The 20612-nt window shown below is 41.6% G+C and overlaps 1 protein-coding gene and 1 long non-coding RNA gene across 2 annotated transcripts; one reads left to right on the top strand and one right to left on the bottom strand.

The window, feature by feature from the left end:
- Positions 1 to 562: 562 nt before the first annotated feature.
- LOC136791254 (uncharacterized) lies at positions 563 to 7535 on the bottom strand. The gene is made up of 3 exons (XR_010832869.1): positions 6642 to 7535; positions 1439 to 6133; positions 563 to 661 (listed from the first exon to the last, which is right to left on the bottom strand). It is a non-coding gene; the product is annotated as an uncharacterized lncRNA (long non-coding RNA).
- Positions 7536 to 12850: 5315 nt separating this feature from the next.
- On the top strand, positions 12851 to 20426 carry LOC136791257 (ubiquitin carboxyl-terminal hydrolase 42-like). Its single transcript, XM_067000634.1, has 11 exons — positions 12851 to 13333; positions 14185 to 14422; positions 15129 to 15329; positions 16414 to 16524; positions 16685 to 16787; positions 16951 to 17018; positions 17175 to 17245; positions 17780 to 17862; positions 19095 to 19206; positions 19526 to 19693; positions 20421 to 20426. The coding sequence occupies exons 1-11, from the start codon at positions 12866 to 12868 to the stop codon at positions 20424 to 20426; spliced, it is 1629 nt and encodes a 542-aa protein (XP_066856735.1). The 5' UTR covers positions 12851 to 12865.
- Positions 20427 to 20612: the final 186 nt, after the last annotated feature.

Raw genomic sequence — 20612 nt, 5'->3', positions numbered from 1 at the left:
GCTTCACAATGTGCCCAACATCGAGCTGTGCCAAGGGGGGCGGAAGGAAGAAGCTTTCCGTTTAAGCCTTCAGAGCATCGCTCCATCACTACGTCAATTCACAGCCACCACAGCGTGCCGATGGACATCTTTCTGTGCCAAAAGAAACAAGTGCTTTGTCCTCTTGATATCAAAGGTAGCCACCTGTAGTTACGGAACCATGCACAAGACCTTAACTCTGACCAGCAGGAAAACTTAGGACAACTGAGTGCAGATCCTGCCAATTTCTACCAGTTCCAACTGTGCTTTAAGTCTCATTGCAAAGCCTCAGTTAGAAAAAGGATCACCTCGGGGTATCCAACAAGAAGAAGAGTTGTTTTTTTTTTTTTTTTTTTTTAATATACCATAGGACTATGCAGTTCAATCATCAATCATCTTGGAAAGCTCAAGGAGGAGGTCATCCTCATCCTTCCCTGGGTCCAAGTCGAGCTCGGCTTCCAGTATGCCGTCTGAGAGTTCCCAAAGTAGCATCTCTAAATCCTCGTCTACAGATACGGGCGCGTTGCCTGTGGAACTCAGCCGGCGTGTCCTTGCTTCTTCTAGCTGGGAAGAAGCTGAAGTCGAGCTTGAGAACTCCATTGGCTCCACGGATTCTGCCTGGCTTCCAAGATGTGCTTCAGGTCTTGGCAGAGCAAGGAAGAGAACAATCAGTATATGCCATTTCTTAACGGGAAATCCCTTTTCTGCAAACCGGCTCTTAAAACCGTAGCCAACCCCTCCTGCACTTCAATCTTACCCAGGGATTGTTATTCAATTAACCCAGGGCTACATTTAGAGCCCAATATATTAGCAGGTACATTTTTCAGTTTGGGGGTTTCTCTGTGAAGCCAGAGCACCCGGAGTCTAGCAGAGATGGTTCAATTTTTGTAGCAAGAGGCACTTTGCCACCTTGCTTAATTTTCCTGTAAAAATGTTAAGAAGTCTCCATCTGCAAATATCTGTTTACTAAGTTAGTCATTTTTCCCACGGCACACTCAGCAGAGTTTGCTCCCCACTACAGGAAGCTGATCTGCAGCCATCACTTCCCTCTGCTCTCCCTGCACTCTTGTCACCTTGTATGTTTGTTCGGGTGGCATTCTTGAGGACCAAAAGGCAGAGGACACTACTCATCATTTATCACCTCACGAGGAAGTAGAAGAACTTCACCTCATCCTCATTTAGGTATTCAGACAGAGCAAGAAGTCACTGGAAAGCTGTACCGACTTGCAGCATTTAAAGAAAGTAAGTCTAATTAAGCATTCCTTCTAGCTGCTAGAAAGTCATTTCACGTGACTTATTCCTCTGATGGATTTGGGCTTTAATTATCTCAGAACCCTCCTTTTTTCCCCACCTGTGACAGAACTTATGTTTCACTGGGGATATACACCGATTGAGAAAAAGAACAAGTTGTGGTCATCACCTGTTTTGGGGATTTTCTTCAAGTCTGGTGGCTGGGACGTGCTCCAGCGTGGCTGGAACAGCCTAGAAAGCAGCAAAACAGTGTTTAGGACTCATGGGTAAAAGATTCCTTACTAGCTTTTTCCTCCATGCTGCTTCTCCTCTGGCATTGCGGAGCCTTAGCCAAAATACAAAACCAAGGTGCTCCTGAAGAAAGTTAATATTCACTTGGAGGTTACTAATGATCTTGTGTCTTTTAAGAACACAGCATTAATGGACAAAATCCTCCACACCAGAGAAATCACAGAATCACAGAGGACTAAGTAAATAGTGCCATTAATCTAATAAATATGGAAGGGTACTACAAGAATTCTGTAGGCAGCTACCGGATTTAAAAGGAAACAGAAGGCCTGTAGAACATTTGAGTTTTCCATCTTTTCTCCTAGAGGAGGGTATAAATTTTACAAGGGATCCATTTCTGCATTAGCCCCTGTCCTTACCATAGCTGCTTTTTTGGCTGGAGGTCCCATTGTGTCAGCGTCGGAGGCAGTCCGTGGTTTCACAGCTGCTACAGCAGAGGGAAAACTGCCAGGTGCCTTACGTTTCAGTGCCTTCTTCTTGGGGGAAGCGACTTTCCCATCCCAAGGCTTCGCAAACATGTTAAAGTTGGCTAGAGTAAAAGGAAGAGAGAACTGATACAGTCTTGCTCTGCCTCATGAAAAATCCACGTTCTCTTCCTCATTTCCACGGCCCTTCTACACAGTTAACTGTATTTGGCCAGCAGAATTACACTGCCATTGCCTGGATTCTCAGCAATATCTTCCACATAGTAAACTCCGTCTACCAACAATCCATACAAAGGAACAAAGAAAGTGAATGGCTACAGTAAATCATAATCCAGGACGAGGGAAACTCAGACACAGAGCGATCCCAAGTGCAAGCAATACTCTAAGACGTTGTATGAAGTCTAGTAAGATTCACAAATGTTGACAGCTTTTGTATTTAAAGTCTTGCTCCCTCTAGGAAAGGAAAAGCAGCAGGTATAGTAAGACAAGAGAGTGTATGCAACTGTTGTACCAGCTTCCTCTCCCCTGCAGTGATGTCCCACAAAATTTATTAAGTTGTTCTACAAAATCCAAATTTGTAGAGTCATATTCTAGTCTCCCATTCCTGACCTAACGTCTGGCTGGCAGGAGAAGAAACGAAAGAAAGCTGGGTACTTGTTTTCTTTGTGTGTTTATTTCCTCGTGTCCCGTGAGACAGAGAGAAAGGCTACAATGTGCAGTGCATGCAGCCTTTAAGCCCTCCTTATCTCCCTCACACAATCTCATTTTACAAAGTTGATATAATGTTAACAACGAGGCCTTTGATCCTCTGTCATTTTTGACAGAAACTGGCCCCCCACATTAAGATGCTGATGCATGCTTTACAAACACATACATGTGTCAAGCTAAGCAACACATGCCAAAGAGGAAGGTGAACTTGAACTCAACACAGGGAGGACTTCATACCATAAACAGATGGCAGAAAAAAACAGAATACCAAAATTAGACTAAAAAGCCCCTCAATGTGTTAATTTTCTAGTGGGAAATACAGAATACCATCACGTAATTAACGAAAACAGACATGGTTGCACGTTCTGGCCCTTCTTTGCCTTTGAACTTTGTAGCCTTAAACTCTTTTATCCTCCGCATTGAAGGAAAAAGCAAAGCAGATCCTGAGCAAATGGAACTTGCTCAATATGGGAAGCACCTCACCGGGGCAGGTATTAAAGCATCTTATTACCTGATAGCTTTGTGTTCCATAACGATTTCTGCCCGGCTGGGGCAGGTCCAGGTTGTGCTGGGGGAGCTGGCACATTTCCTCCACTCTGCTGCATCCGCAGAGCTTTCTCGCGCTTTATTTCTTCCAGGGTTTTAACACGCACTTCTCCTTCTGGCTTGGCTTTACCTGCCGGCTCCTTCGACTGCACTTTGCTGGGCCCGGAAAGAGTGAGCACGCTCTGCTTCTTGGGCTCACCCTCAATTTTTGCCCCTGCGCTGGGATCTTTGGTTTTACCATGCCATTCAGCCTGGGCTTTGGCTTGACTTTCTCGAAGAGCTCTCTCACGATGGATTTCCTCCAGTGTTTTCACATGGATCTCTCCCTTTGGCTTAGCAGCCTTCCCTGTCATCATCAAGAAATGAGAAGCACCAGCATTTAAAGAGAGTCCAACAATAGTTTAAGTCTCCAAAATTTGTCACAGTACTAAGGAAAACTAAGCCTGAGCGTTCCCAATAACCCATCTTAGGACAATAGCCTAACATTCTCCTCCTCCTCTGAGCCACTTGTTGTATTTTGAAGACCAGCCCTATCCAGAGAGAGTTGCTACACAGAAATGCTAGTTTACTTGATTACTTTTTCAGACTGCATTTCAAATTCCTGCTCCCGGCAGTGGCTCTATTCTAATTGTATATGATGGTTCACAGAAGCAGCTTAAAACCTTGACAAGGCACAAGCGGAAAATAAACACACACCTAGAGGCAGATTTCTGATAGTGGCTGTCAGAAGAGCTTCAGCACTCGAGCAAGAGGAACCAGTTCTTTGTTTTCATTTGAATTCCTTTTTAGGGCTGTATGAAAACGGTCTAAGTTCACGGAAAGGAAGAAGGAGAAAGTATATTTAATAGCCAGTTGTTACCTTTCGCAGTACTAGTCCGTTGAGAAGGTAATCCTAGTCTCTCCTTCACAGACTTGGGAACTTGAACTGCAAAACAGAAAAAGACCAAATTAGGGAGGCTGCATAAACGTCAACTTTGTGTTCACATTCGAAAACAAGGCAGGAAAGGTAACTTTGAATCCCGGTGATTAAGACCTCAGCCAACATGCAAAAAGAAACATCGCAGGAAAAGGACAAACAGAGAGCCTAAATACAAAACCCGTGAATCACATCCAGATGCCTGTTTAGTAGCTGTACCTCTCTTTGGTGCTTTGTCAGCATTTCCCGGAACCTCCACCTTCTTCCCCAGCCTTTCAGCAAGGCTGCGCTTCATGGGAAGGGCGCTTACATCAGCTTCAGACAGAGAAAACAAGGAATATTTTAAGAACATTTCTTTGCAGGAAGATTTGAGAACAGTCAACCACAAGCTTCTATTTTTCAAGCATATTTTCATAAAATTGCCTTTCAGCTGCTAAATGGTTTTTTTTGCCATTTCTGCAGTCAACACAGATCTCCACTGCAACGCATTTTCCTCTCACACGTCAAAAATACTCTTCGATGCAGTCATATAGAGAAGGCGGCACCTAAATAACAGCTCATAAAAAGTTCTTACCCACGGAGGCTTTCCGTTTTCCTTGTTTCTCAGCAAGATCTAGTCGAACCACAGGTTCCTCCCCTAAAACAAAAGTAAAATTTTTCTATTTCATAGAGACCAGTAGCCAATAGAAATAGTATACTGTTAGCCCATGTCCAAAAAAACCCAGCAAGACACTGTTTTGACAGCTAAACCACACAAACTCATATTACAACTATAATTAACTTAGAAAAAGTATCCATAGTCTCAGTGTTTGCCTCAAATTCCAGCTGAATGTAGTCGAGAATGAATCTGAGTCTGCTTGACAGCTATACTTTGTGCAGAACAGAGCTGCATAAGCAAGCAGAATATTATTAGGTACAAATGCTGAGAAATATTCCTTTCTAAGGTGAATGTCTATGAGTAAAAGTACTTCTTCACTTCTTTCCCTTTCAAAGGAATTTGCACAACTCTAAACAATATAATTTATACACAGACTCCTATCGCACTACTGTCCACACGTGCCACTGTCAGCCTCTTTAAAGCTTCAGAAATTGCTTCTTACATAGCACTGTCCTCTAGAGCTCTTTCTTCTCGTTACTCTCCTGTTTTTCAGTTATCCCCCTATTTGCATACTGACACATTTTTTTCTTTCTCCTGCTACTGCACTTAACCTGAGCACCAAAGCTTTCCAGTACAACCAGGGACTTTCAGCATAAAAGCATGTTTTGAACAGAAGGCGGCAGCACCAGGAGGCTAACAGGGGTGAATTGCCTTCCTTCTTGCTTAACCTTCCAGTTTAGGAGTAATGAAATCAAAACAAAAGCATTAATTATTACCTTCCTCTGTAGACAGTGTCACAGTTCTCACCACTGTCCGGACATTTTCCTTTTCCGGAGCAGGAAAAATCATAGAATCGACGGGAGGAAGAGAAGATCTTGAAGGACCTTCTGCTCAGAGCAAGCAAAACATAAGGAAGTTTACCAAACAGAAAAAACTATCACGAAGAACAAAAAACTGTAATTATTCATTACTGTCAAACATACAGTGACCAGAGCATGCAAATAAGAGAGGTGACTAATTTGCCTCTGGTTGCCCTTGGAATTCCCATCTAGAATACCAGCTGGCTGAGAATCAGGTTGCTCGATGCCCCCAGCTAAACATGGAAGTCTATCCCTCAAGCAGCTCCCAGCCACCATCACCTGCCATTCTGAAGCCAATCAAATTTCACTTCTTTGGCAAATAGTTGGATTCACCAAAGCATAGCCAGCTACCCGGTATTACTGGAAGAATTTTTTTTTGAAAGAAAAATCATCACACAGGATGAAGGTGAAGAGGGTAAGAAAGTAGGGAATATTAACTCACCACCGTGTCTCTTAGTTTTTTCCTTCATTTTCTGCAATTTGATTTCTTCAAGTGTTTTTATTCCAAAATTCAGACCGTCCTCTGAAAACAGAAAACAGTTAATGAGACTAAGGCTTAGAGGCACTCACTGAGGACCACAGATCCTCAGGCTTCTTAGTGCTCAGGAACTTTCAGAAGTATTTAGAATAAAGCCTGTCAACACTCCTCACAAGTGAAACAACCATAGAATCAATGGCATTTTGCCCCTCCTTTCACCCTTCAGGGTAAAAACTGTAGTTTTAATTTTAATCCATTTACGTGATATTAGATCCCTCTATCGTTAGATATGGCTTTCAACAGTGGTTGCCAGGCTGCACGTGCAGCCATTTAAACTCCATGCTGTGACCCTGTTTTGTTCTCCAAAAGGAAAGAAAAGGAGTTCAACTTTCTGACCCAATGGGCACATGATGGTATCAGGGAGAAATGAGATCATGGAAATAACCGAGTCCATTCAGCACCCCTACATTCTGTTGTGTTTTTACGCCACATTGCTTTTGAGTTAATTGTCAAGTTCTCCTTCCGATTTATCCTACTACAGGTGCTGGAATACCTTGCTTAGCAGTAGTAGCACTGGCTTTCCGAGTGGAAATCATCCGTAATCCATTTTGGCCTTCCTCAGCTGGTTGCTGGACGGGAGTTTTAGTTTCTTCTCCTTCCGCAGAAAGCTGGTCTGAAGGGGAAAAATCTATTCAGTTATGCATAGGCCAGATTGTTCGTGATTATGTAGCTCATGCAATGACACTTCAGTCCATGGTTCCTATAAAAAAGCTTTTTTTTTTTTTTTTTTTTTTTTTTTAATACAGCTACACTGACCTGATGAACTCGTAAGTAGACTACCCTAGGACAAAACATCTAGGACTCTAGATTCTCTCTGCAGCTTTAACTACTACACAACATATTACTCTTCAGACAAAAAAAAAGGAATTTCCTTCCTAGTTTCACATAGAGCTTTACACAACAGACCAACTAAAGCCAAGAGTGGTTCTAAGCTTTCCTCCAACATTTCAGGTTCTGTCCACTGACTGCCAGACAAAGCCACCAGTGACCTGACCAGACTGCCTGCCCTATCGCTAGTCAGACCTCAGGTCATCTGTGATTTATACATTGATTTACAGCACAAATTCCTTCCAAGAACCAAAGACTTACACAATCATTTACAGCACAAATTCCTTCCAAGAACCAAACCATGCTCACCATCATCATCTTCATCATCATCTGCAGCATTGATTACAACTGGAGGGTGTGTAGGGCTTGGGACATTTTCCGAGTTTTCCACTACTTCAGGCTACTTCAGCAGGTTATTTATTTATTTATTTATTTTTAACTGTATTGAACCTCTCAAGTAAGCTAGGAGCAGACTAGGAACAACTGAGGACTTGTTAGAGTGTGCCTTTTCACCTGGACTCATGTTACTTTGAATAAATTAACAAGGATAGCTGGTGATAATTTGTGATTTAAGGAAAATCCAGATACGTGAGAGAAAGAGCAGCGTTAAAGCAGTTAAATTCCTGCATTCCTAAGTGCTCTCTCTAGCCAGTTTCTGAACGCTTCTGTTCTGTAGCTAGGATTTGGTCCGCTTGACCACAAGATCACTAGTAAAACAAGGATGCCGTCCAGTCAAACCTTCAAATGAATGTAACTTACCTAAGGTCTACCGTTTGCTATCAAAGCAGGTAGCTTTGTCCTAATATTCTGTACAGTTGACCAATTTTAGCACGGAACTGAAATGCAGTCAGTTTAATGGGAGGGCTTTGGAAGCTGCCTTCAACAGTCAGTTCAGCCCTGTAGTCAGAGAGCAGATCAAGCCATGTGCAGGGTTGTGACTTCTCTCTTTAGAAAGAAAACCACTGAGCCAGACAGTTCCATGTTGAGTATCACAACAGGGAATGACATTTCTTCCCTTTGTCTTTCAGATGCAGAGCTTACTGATGGAAGCCTTCAATACTCAGACTAAACCTACCATCAAAACGGACGACCTTTTTACCATCCAAACCAACCATTTTTCCATCAAACCCAACAACTTGGGTTTTGAAACGAAACTGGTAAGCCACAAGTCTTTATTGAATCTATTTTGCAGTGAAAGGGTTTTCTCTGTAACCTGATCATTTAAACTGTTGTGCTTAAAAGAAGGTCACTTGCAAGAGCGGTTATAATCCATGCTATAAAATCGAATCATCCTCTGGAAAGGGAAAAAAGGAGCAATTATCTTGCATGCACTCTTGATAAAGGAGGAGCTACACAATGGTATATAGTTTCACACTTTGTTTTTGAGAATGTCCAGGCTTAAGTAACAGCTCTTGATGATAAATGAAAAGATTAATACGCAGTGGATTTACACAGAACATTACGTTTTTAACAATGATCGATACAGAGTATTTGTCATGCATATCACCTGTGTACACCAAGAAATACTTATTTCAATATATATCTGTACAGTATTTACATTTTATATTTAAACTCTAACTCAAAACTTTTTCCAAGAAAATACAGAAATGAAACTGGTAAGCCACAAGTCTTAATCTGCAGCATTTGGTCTACAACAGACCTGGCTTTTCCAGCAAGCGTATCTACATAGATATGTAACAAATCTTAAAAATAGGCATTGTTTTTATATATGAAGCATTATAAATGCTGCTTGGTTTATAAAGCTTCGGTTTTGTACCCGTTTAAAACTCTTCAAAATGTCAAGTGATTTAGAGCTTACTTTGTCAGAATATTTTATAATGTAAGTCAGTCCAGGGGAGTTTAACTATTATATACAGTTCTCTCCCTAGATTGCACTGGCAACGGGGCAGCAATTTAATGCTAGAAATAATATACTTCCTGCTACGATCTCCTCAGTTACATGTTACTCTAAATAATTATTTCTGCAGGGTATAAGAACTTCAAATACAGCAAACGAACTCTCAAGGCATTTCCTTTGTGCTTACAGGTAGACACCGTCGCCTGGCTGGATAAACAGATTTTCTTGAAGGTGTTATTTCAGCATATAAGAATTGATTAAAAAAAAAAAAAAAAGTGCTTCATGGCTTATTGGTTTTGTAATCTCACAGTTCTCCAGGAACACTTGATTTGCTGCATTTCACCATTACGCTCGTCAGTAGCACTGATTCTGGTTTATCACTATTTGCATTACAAATCTCCTTGTCCAAAGCCTAAACTGATGTATGCACTGCTTGAAAACAAAATCTGAAGTTGCAGAGCAGAAGACTCAAGTCATTAGGTTAGCAGCTGCGTAACCATACTGCTTTCCAAATATAAGATGTAGAGCTTATTGAGTTTCTATGAAGAGTTTAAATGGCTCCCATTAAGCAAAGATGTCCCCACACTGATACTTCCTCTTAAGCAAGGATTCTACCTCCTTTGGCTGAGGCTTGCTCCCTTACATTCGAACATTCATCCAAGTAGCCTGCAATTCCACATTCGTGGGGGAAAGTCTATAGAATAGAAAAGGTTCCTCCAGTCTCTTCCTCTCAGCCTTTTTTTGAAGCATGCAATAAAGCAAAACATTCACAGGCTGACCTTCCATGCAAAACAAGGCAACTTAGTAAGACAGGAACCGCAAAACTGATTGCTCTTTAAAGTTAAAATGAGATTTGAAATAGATCAAGTTAGCAAGTGGTGTTAAGTCTGTAAGTAAGTCTGTTTTTGCCAGTGCAGCACAGTTCCCTATCATGTAGCCAGAGCTGCTTCTGTAGCTCCAAGAAGCAAAACTGCTTTGACAAAATACTGTGTCATGAAAGCATTCGTTGGTGCGGTAGGCACAGCTCAGGTTCAACAAGTTTCTGAAAAAATGAGTACTAACAGAAGCAGCAGCGTCCAAAGAAACACTTTATGTCCCCACTGCAAAATGAGGGGCTTTACCTTGAGTGTTATGCACACTGTCAATAGAAAAGCACCGTAACAGAATCTGCCACGGCAGTTTGTATGTTACTGAAAGACCATCAGAGTGGGACTGCAGAAAGATCTTTCAGAAGTTCCAAAAAGCATGTGGGGGTGGGAGTATAGTTGTGTTAGATAACACAATCTTAGATAAAGATTTTGGTCTTAACGTAAAAGTAAGGGCGTCTACCGATTTCTTCAACTCCAACAACTGAAGCACAAGTCTGAAAAATCGCCTTTAAGAATGCAATGAAAATATTTAACTCTTCTGTATGTTCATAGTTTGTTGTCAAGCAAAGGAATGAATGCTGATGCCTTAACTATCAAGAGCTGTAGCTTACAGAAGGACTACACCTTCCTGGTTTTTTCCCTTTAAAAACGTTAAATGCATGTGAAATTATTTGGGGGTGTTTTCACATGCAAAGCCTAATGCGATGCGTGCAAGCCCTGTCATCTTCTTCCTTTAGTAGTGTCGCATTAAGGGGTGTAGCCGATTGACCGTTACGGGTGCGGTCGGCTTCAGGGTACTGAACTATCACGGCCACGGATCCACCACCAACGCAGCACGCCCTCGCTCTAGTCGCGTTCAAGGAGAACTGTCACGGCCAGGAACAATGCAATTAAGTGCAGTTTATTACGGCAACAGATACACAGGTCCTTTGGATTGCCAGTGATAAATTCACTGTCTGCAAAAGCAAGCTAGCATGCATGAAATGCACAGGTACACGGCCTAGGTATTAAGACGTTAAAAAGCATAAAGACGCTAGAGATTTCTAAGTTTCCGTGGAGACGCCTGGTATAACCAAGCGTTCAGATCTTACCTCGCAGCATCCCAGTGGGCGGGGGGGGGGGGGGGGGGATGAGAGGCTCAGCCTGTCGACTGATGTCAGAAGGTATCCTTCGTGACAGTATCTCCCCCAACATTCCCTTTCTCTTAAGCCAATTGATATTATTTTCTATCTTTTAGGTGGAGCTTGAGTGACTCCAGTCATGCGTATCTTGGTTGTGATTGGTAGAAATTACCTCGCTTGCGTTTAAAGGTACAGGCTCCGAGAAATTCAGAGGATGTGCTCAGTGAGGGGTGGTTGCACCTTGGAGGCGGGTAGCTTTTGGGATGGAGGGGTGCTTATAATGCCTAGTCATTTAAGGCAATTACTCCACAAGGAGAAGCAAGGAAGAGAAGGGATAAAAGGGAAAAAACAAGAAGGAGAAAACCAGCTCCAGACTGACCTATAGTAACCTTTTGCTCATTAAGGGTCATTAAGGGTTAACACATTAGAAATCACACCTGTCAAAATGCTAATCCTTGCTAATGTGGGATTCGGTGTGTGTCCCCCTCCTCCTGTACCCCCTCCCCCCCGGTGTTCCTCTGTAATGCGCAAGCTCAGTAGAGATAAGTTAGGTGAGCTGTAATAACCAATCAAAAGGAGCCAAAGAGAGAGTTTTCACAAATTTCCTGTGTATGAATGACAGTGATTCGAGTCAGAGGTGTGCTTGCTTCGCGAAAGATAGCCAAGTACCTGACTCTGCAGAGTTCTGTAATTAATTATGTAATTAAAAGACCTTGGTGTGCATTCCAACTCTGGGTGAATAATTGGCGCGGTGCACTGGGCACGAACCTGCGGATAACATCTGTACTCAGTGTGATGCCTACAGACAATCCTTTACTGTTGGGACCTGCATATTTTTCTGTGCGTTCAACACAAACCCTTTGGCACAACTAGTTCCCTACGTAGCTGCCAGTTCACCACTCAGTTGCACTTCTGAAGAGGAAAAGCTATTTCCATCTAATGTAGGAGCACATACTCTAAATGCAAGCTTCACTCAGCTGGTCATTTACTGCAGGACAAGATTTGAAAACTGTTGTGGAGATTCTGTTGGGTTTTCTGCTTACAGAAAAATTAAGTGCTAGATCGCCCTCTACTCCACTTTGTAGTGCTGCGTTTAATGGAGATTCAAAGAATTTCATTTGCTCCTCCGTTTATGGACAATGAGCTGAAGGAACAGGTACAGCACGTTAGCCTGGAATGCCTTCCCTCCCAACCAAAGTAAACTGGAGCTGTAACTAACACAAGCAGAAACAAGGCTTCCACGTTTTCAGCTGAATAAAGTTCCAACAAAATCATCCTCTGGGATTTGAAGCTTACTTCAAATTACATGCCAACAACTCTTTTCCCTGAAAGGTCTTGCCCAGTTCTTACGTCATAGTAAAGTGTGTACCTATAAAATTTACAGTTAACGTCTTCACTTAGTTTGTCCAATTTTTGCATTATCGCTCAGCTGTGTGCTCATTTATAAATTGATGCATGTATACAAGCTGCTGCTCAAGTCCTACGTCTTGTTTGCAATTCTTTGTTTCCTTGTTGCCAGCCTATTGTAAAGCGGATCCCTGCTGCTACTTGCTCTAGAAGAAAAGGAATCATCGGTTTGGTTACCAAATACCCGCTTCTGGAAACCAGAAGTGTTTTGGTCTCTCTTCCCTTCGAATGACTCCACACCTCTCATCAGATAATGGATTGCTGACCTAGAATCAGAGAACATCCCAAGGTGGAAAGGGCTCACAATAATGAGCGAGTCCAACTCCTGGCTCCACACAGGACCACCCCAAAAGCAGAGCCTATGTCTGAGAGCATTGTTCAAACACTTCTGGACCCCCGTCAGGCTCGGTGCCATGACCATTGCCCTGGGCAGCTGTCCCAGTGCCTGAGCGCCCTCTCAGGGCAGCACCTGAGGCGCACGGGTCTCGGCGGGGCGGCCCGGGAGGGGAGGAGGACGGCGGGGCGAAGCGGCCGCTCCCTCAGAGCTGTCTCCCCGCCGCCTCGCCCGCACGTCGGGGCTTTTTCGTGTCGGGGCTTTTTCGTGTCGCGCCCTCTGGCTCTCGCCGCGGGCGACATGCCGCTCCCCAGCGCGGACAGCTTGCGCGCGGGCCCTGCCCGCGGCGGCGGCGGGAGGGAAACCCCAACCGCAAAGCCCTCCCAGCAGGGAGAGCTCGGGGTGAGGGCCGGTCCGGCACCGACAGTAAAGACACGCCGGAGGAAACGCTCTGCTTTTAGCCGTGAGCACCGCGGCCAGGTTGAAAAGGCGTCACGCTGGAGCTCCGAGTTGGGCGGCGTTCCGAGGCCGTTGTGGCAGTTGTGGAGACGGCCTCGGCTGAGGTGGCGGCTGCTGTCGCTGCTGTCCCCTCTGTCCCCGCTGTTGCCGCTGTTCCCGGCGCCTGGAGACCCCCGGCAGCCCCCTGTGACAGGACCTGTGGCCCCGGGGAGCAGGACCTGTGGCCCCCTGTGCCCGCCGCCTCGTCGGCCATCCCGGCAGCAATCCTGCCAGCACAGAATAGCTCACTGGCTTTACGTGCGTTTCAGGGTAAAGTGACGATTAACTTCTATTTCCTGGCTTGGGTGCTGCTTTATTCTTTAACGGAGCTTCAGGTTTAAAGGTTAAACTCAGTTCTGTCAAGGTTAAACTCAGTTTCGTGAATGGCATCTTGGACAAAATCTTAAGCTGTGATTGACTCTCTGCTTAACAGAGGCCAAACGTGTACCTACTGAGAAGCAGGTCATAGGTGATAAGCCCTCACAAATTAACTTGCTATCACAAAGTGACGCCCAGAAAAAGTGTATTCAAAAGCTAGGCTCATTACAGAATCACAACAAAGCCATCATGACTGGTGCAGTAGACAGTGAGGTAGAGGGTGAGCCCTGGAAAGACAGAAGTAAAGTAGCAGCGAAATGCAGGTACCTTTGTGCACACGAAGCAGAAAAGCGCAGGCAGTAAAGTAATAGTGCTCCATTACTAGCGTGAGCAACAATTATATATAAATCGCAACCATTATCTATTAGATAATAGGTAATAATTAATAGATAATTGCAAAGCTCCAAAAATGCAATAAATAACTGATTCCCCTCAGAGAATGTCATTTGCATTTTTATATTAAAAAGACTCCAGAGTTGTAATGGATTAAAATCCTACGAAAGTGAAAGAAATGGCATCAGCCACTAGTTCTGCAGAAGCTAAAAGTAATACTGATAGAGTTTTGATGGAAATTTTTCCTTTGTGTGTTTAGTTTGGGGATTCCTTTTAAATCATTCATACCAGCAATTTAGTTCTTAAAGGCCGTTTCTTTGAGATTAAGTGACAGGACTTGTACTACTCTTTTCTTCTTGGAATGCTTCTTGGTATTCTTACGTCAGCCAGAACATTTGTCTCTGCCGCAGATGAGAACAATGACCATAGTTAACAAGCCCAAATCTTCAAAGTCTAAAAAGCCATCTTCAAGGCGGTCTGGCAAATCCGAGAAACCGAGTACTAAAAAACCGATGTCACGCACCGCAAACTGGGGCCGGATACCACCTGCAGAAGATTCAAGCCAAGTCTCTGTGGCCCAAGGATGTGGAGGTGCTATTTATTGTAGATCCTCTGAAAAATCTAAGCCTTTTGCCCAAAGAGATCTAAGTAAGTGTGCGCTTTATCCTGCCTCTGTTTTCTTCAAAACAAAAGTAGAAAGTGCAGTTCTTACTTGTTGCACTGATAGAGAACGGGACTACTGTGAATAAAGACTTCCAAAGCGATTCTCCTAAGGCAACTGAAGTGACTGACGTTACAGAAATTAATTTTGATATATTTACAGTCGACAGAGAAATATGGGGAGCATTTTGTAATGCACAGATTCATCCATATCTTTTCTGTTTTGCAAAGAAAAGTGTTTGATTGTTGCTATTCACAGGTTCCATTATTCACAGGTTTTTGAATGCTAAGATTGCTCAGGAAAAGATCTGATATTTGTAGGGGTACCGTCATTCCTAGTTATTTGTTTTTACATTGTCCTTGCATTTATTACCATATAATTTCAAGTCTAAGTTTGTGGTTGAAGTTATAATAAGGAAAAAAGCATATAATAAGGAAAAAATTAAAATGGTTGACTAAACTTTTTTTTCCCAAAACGTTGTGTTGACCAGCCAATTTGAATATGGCGGTATTAAAGGTGTCTGCAATAAGTTTTTCTGTTTTGGATTGTAGCTAGTTCCTCTAGGTGCTCCCGCAGAATAGTATTTTTACTATGCCTATATATACTTTATATATTTACTATACCTATATATACTTAATACCTTTCTTAGAAACAAACAAACAAAATCTCTTTTTAAATATAACTTTCTTGCAGTTGTTAATGATGGAATTGCTCCGCCACAAAGGATTCTTTTTCCACCTGAGAAGATACGTATGGATTGGCAAGAAACACAAAGTGTTGGAGTTGGCCTGTACAATCTTGGCAACACGTGTTTTCTTAATGCTACTCTACAGTGTTTGACCTACACCCCCCCACTTGCCAATTACATGCTTTCTCTTGAGCACAGCCAGTCATGTGAGTACTTTCTAACAGTATTTTAAATCTGTTGGATAGCTGTGAAGGTGAAAGAACAGCAGTGATTCTGTGAGACAAACTTACTTGCCTGATTTTACCTGTAGAAGCTGGCTTTGAGCATTGTATTAGCAGCGGGCTCGGAATAGCATATGGAGTGCGTTTAATGCACCATGTGTTTTTTTTGTTTGTTTGTTTGTTTGTTTTTTTAAAAGGATCTTTTCTTGCTTCATGGGAATAATGAAGTGCATTGGACAGTAATGCATTTAATGAACATTTGGCATTTGGGCTATTTGGGCTTCCTGCTGCTAGAAAGGCAATAAAATTTAGGATGTTGGCATCATAGGTCTTTAGTCTGCACAGCCGAGGTTCCATAATGCACTACAATAAAGGGTCTGTTTGTTGTTGAACCAATTAAAAAAAAAAAGAAAAAAAAAACCTAGAAAGCAATATGAGCTGTTATGAACATGACTAGATTTTTTTGTGGGACTGAATTAAAATCTAGACTGATTTTGTCCTAAATAAAATGTTGTACTATAAAGTAAATGTTGTACTAAACCTGTATGCTTTTTAGGCTGGTATCTTTGTATCGATACCTAGAAATTTAACTGTTTTCTTCCTGTATATAGAAATCGTTTCAGTTAAGAATCCTGTTGAAAAAAGGAGGGCAGAAGTACTATTACATACATTACTGTAATTTTTCCTTTCTCCCAAAGGACTCGTAGCTCTGTATCATGAAGCTCACCTGACAGCACTGTGCTGAAAATAACCCACATTCTCTTAATGCTGTATCATCAACGTCAAATATTCTTTCCTCATACATTTTGCAACCTGTGGAGTTCACATTCCTGTCAGCCTTTACAAACGTGACTTTGCAGTAGTCTTTTAGATTTCTCATCACAAAATGCACTTGAATACAGGCTTAATGGATATTTTTATTCTATAAAGTTGTGTGAAATGAAATGTTAGGAGGCTGTTGGGACAAGGAGAGTGGATATTGTATCTATAGTTTAAATGTTACTTATATGTTTGTTTGTAGTTATGTCTGTTTCGCTAGACTGGGATGCTTTCTTCTTTCACTCTTCAGGTCGTGAACAAGATTTTTGCATGATGTGCACGATGGAGACTCACATTAACCAGGCCCTGCGTTGCACTGTTGATGCCATCGAGCCTACGCGTGTTATCAATAATCTCAGTCGTAAGTGGCTTCAGATGTGTTTCTTTTTCAGCATCTTGTAATCTTCAAATAATTATTTGATGTGTATAAATGGTTTTAACACTATAAAGAAGAGAGATTTTAGAAACAGGAGAATTACTTCATTTTTAAATGAGGTAAATACTATCATCTTCTTATTTAGGAATAGGACAACATTTCCGTTTTGGCAGTCAAGAAGACGCACACGAGTTCTTGCGCTATACTGTTGATGCTATGCAGGAAGTGTGCTTGAATGGAAGCACCAAGTAAGCATAAACAAATTCACTTTTATACGTTCTCTAGCACCTTTTAGGCCTTTATTTACTATCAAAACTGAAAGTCTAGGTCATCCTTGGTTTTCATAAAACTCTTTGAAGAGTTAACTGTGTGCCTTAAATCTTCTGAGGTCTGATTATAATTTATTTCCAGATTGGACAGATCTTCTCAAGCTACCACCACCATTCATCAAATATTTGGAGGATTTCTAAGATCAAGAGGTACTTTTAAAAATATTCCTGTCCTTAGAACTGATCTGTGTCTTTTGTCGGTAGTAAAGCAGTCTGTAGTTTGTCTGAAGTAGTATCTATCGACAACTTGAATGTGGACAGTTAGTCTCCTTCACGTGTTGTTAAGCATTTATATTTTGCTTCCAGTGAAGTGCTTGAATTGCAAAGCAGTTTCGGATACGTATGAGGCATTTCTTGATATCACTTTGGATGTAAAGGTAGGAGGTTTTGTAAATATAATTCATGATGTTTAAGTACATGTATAACTTTCTAAATTAAACTTGTTTAACTTAAAAAACCAAACCACGTACAATGTTAAAATATAAGAGCTTGGTGGTGGTTAGAAAGTGGATTGGACTTTGTCCTTCTGTGGAACCCCTGTAAATAGTCTCCACGTCTGCATTGGGTTTAAGGGGAAAGAATTTTATTGCTGCACAAAGTATAATACTGTCACACTTCTTTGTTGTTCTACCTCAATATACATCTAATTGTTAGACTGCTGGATTTGTTGCCAGTATTGATGACAAAGCACACTATAGATGCTGTCTGCGTTACTGGAAAATGATTTGTTTCAAAGTAGAATGACTTCCAGGTGAGGTAAACGCTGAGCATGCTCTTTCTGCCTCCTTCTTGACAGTGCTCATAGTAGATCGCTTAAGTATGTATTAGTCAGGTTCTCTTATAAACTCCTAGTGCGTCTCTGGAATTTTGAATTTACAGTGACTTTACGCTCTTCTTTCTCGCTCCTCTAGGCGGTTTCATCTGTTACCAGAGCTCTAGAACTATTTGTGAAACCTGAAGAGCTGGATGGAGAGAATTGCTATAAATGTAGCGAGTAAGATCATTACTAATTATGTCTTAATACTAGATATTAGTTTTATATATTACATGACTTAGAGCGTAAGTTATCCTTTAACTTCATTTAGAAATAAGGAGACGCAGCTTTGTTGTTGTTGTTGTTGTTGCTTCATTTCGTAGTAGTGGTGAGCTGAAGCAAGGAGCTATGGAGAATGATTTGGAGTGGAAGGCAGCAGCAGGTTCCTGCAGGTCCCAGCGTTCACTGTGAAACAAAGTTAGATTGAGTGTCAGGGAATGTGAGCTGGCTCTGTGGTAATGAATGTTAGCAGCCTGTGCTGGCTCACTAAACAGCGTCTTGCACAGCTCTTGAACTGTGAAACCTGTCGATGTGGACTAATGCCTGAAATGAGCTCCCTTAAGCCTAACCCGTGCACAGGGAAAGCCTATTGAGTTCAGGCGCTCTCTGTGCTGATCAATATGTAAGATGTTTCTACGTATGTGAGAAACAATTGAACATTTGCATAAGATGGTTTGGCAAAACAAGCTGTTAGTCAAACATCCCCTCAGAAAAGCACAGAGTGCCCGGCTCAGTTCTGTAGGATTCATGCCTGACCCCTCTAAATGAAAAATGCAGTATCCACTTCTTGTTGTCGGATACTAAGGAAATTAGGGTGTCGAATCAAGAGCGTCCAATAGGTTATTAAAGCAATTTAATCCCAGGTTCGTCTTGGCCTGCGGATCCTAGAAAGCAACATGCAGCGTATTCAGGATTCTTATAACTGATGTCTGAGGAAGAGAAAGAACTGTAATAGCACCTCACATCTGAATTGCATGGTCTTTCCTTAATGTGCTCTTTGAGGTGTGATCGGTTCAGTCACACTTAAAGCCAGAATTTTCTGTCTTTTTGTGAGCTTAAAAGGAAAGGCCTTGCACATGTACAGTACTTTTTCCATTGCTGATAACTGTTATTAGTCTTATATATAACTCATTTTTAATATTTTTTGTTTATATTTTATAACTCCCTGGTAATACGCTTTCATGAGAGATTCCTGTTCCCGCTGTGCTCTGAGTTGTTGGTAAAACTTACCTTCTTCTCTGTATTAACAAACGTGACATGCAGTGCATGGGTTTATGAAAAGAAAAAACCAAACATATGATGCAAGTAAATATCATTCAAATAGCATAAGCATGCGTGAGACATTAAAAGGAGTTTGTTTTGGGGGCGAAAAAGAAGATGCTTTCAAACACTTGTCTCTGCTTGTTTTTAAGGTGTAAAAAGATGGTTCCTGCATCCAAGAGATTTACCGTACACCGTTCTTCCAACGTTCTCACAATATCACTGAAAAGATTTGCAGATTTCACAGGTGGAAAGATCAACAAGGTATATTAAGAATATACCTTAAGAATATAGAGAAATGGTCTGCTTTTATTTTCATTTTCTCTTTTTTTCACTTTTCTCTTAATATCAGTAAAGTTCCTGCTTGACAAGAAGCATAAACTTTCCTCTGAGAAGGCTAATTCATCAGGAAACAGTTGTCTGCAACTTCTAGTATTAAACGTTGCTTATGGGAAGACTTATTTTTAGTGAATCAAGAGATATATTCATATAATTCCAGTCTCTGTTTTTTGGAAGTGTTTTTCTCTGGCTAGTCTGCGAAGTACTCTGATATAATTTTTCTATCTTCTTGGTCTCTCTTTAGGAGGTAAAATATCCTGAATATTTGGACCTCCGAGCCTACATGTCTCAATCAAGTGGAGAACCACTCCTCTATGCCTTATATGCGGTGCTGGTGCATCCTGGAATCAACTGTCGCACAGGACACTATGTATGCTACATGAAGGTAGAAGTCAACATCATTTCTAACAGGGTAAAAGGTTGTGCTGGCAAACCAGTTAAAGTGTTACTAGTAGTACTGTTTCTAGGCAAAAAGATTTTCTGAAATAATCCCAAACTTGAAAATGGGATCTTGTATAAAATCTTAAGCTGTGATTGACTCTCTGCTTAAGAGAGGCCAAACGTGTACCTACTGAGAAGCTAGGTGATAAGTGTTTTTGTACACTTATAAGTGGTCATTTTGTAAAGAGACTGCTGAAAAATCTGAACACTGCTGCTGCAGAACTCTGAATGGGGGGCTAGCAACTGTTTTAACTGATCTGGAATCTTGAGTTTACTTTTCAGTGGACAGGAGGAGAGTCTCTCAAGGCAAACAGAAATAACACCCGATACTCATGTCAACATAAATTTATGCTCAGTGTAGGTGTAGGAACAGCGTCGGTATGTATATGGAACATCGGGAGAGGAAACTATATCGGTATTTACAGCTTTTCTACTTCCTTGTCAGAGAGACGTTATCTCCAAATTAGAAATTGATGTATTTTGAATAAGGGCTGGTGGATCGGATTTATTCTTACTAGTGTTAATATTTGCTCTTGATTAGTACTTAATATCTGGTAACGCATCAATCAATCGTCAAAAATAAACTTAAAAATGTGTAAGGCTTATCTCGTTGGTCAATACAAAGACCAAGGTCTTTTCTCTTTTCTCTTTTTTTTTTTTTTCCCAGTATTGTTTTTCTGTTTTCCTTCTCACTGCAGTCTTGATTTTGTTTCTTGTCCCTTAAGTATGTTTTCAATGTGTTGTTGAAACATTTTCCCTTTCAATCCGAAAAAAGGAGCTGTCACTGGTGTCTGCAAGTTGAAGACTGGAGCTTATCCGAAAATCACTGAGCCCAAGAGCTGTCACCTTAGTCTTCCAATAGGACGGGGATGTCTTCATTTCTCAGTTAA

This window comes from Anser cygnoides, chromosome 7, assembly GCF_040182565.1.
Source record: "Anser cygnoides isolate HZ-2024a breed goose chromosome 7, Taihu_goose_T2T_genome, whole genome shotgun sequence".
NCBI lineage: Eukaryota > Metazoa > Chordata > Aves > Anseriformes > Anatidae > Anser > Anser cygnoides.
The sequence above is the reverse complement of the archived record's forward strand: the minus strand, read 5'-3'. Positions and strand labels throughout refer to the sequence as shown.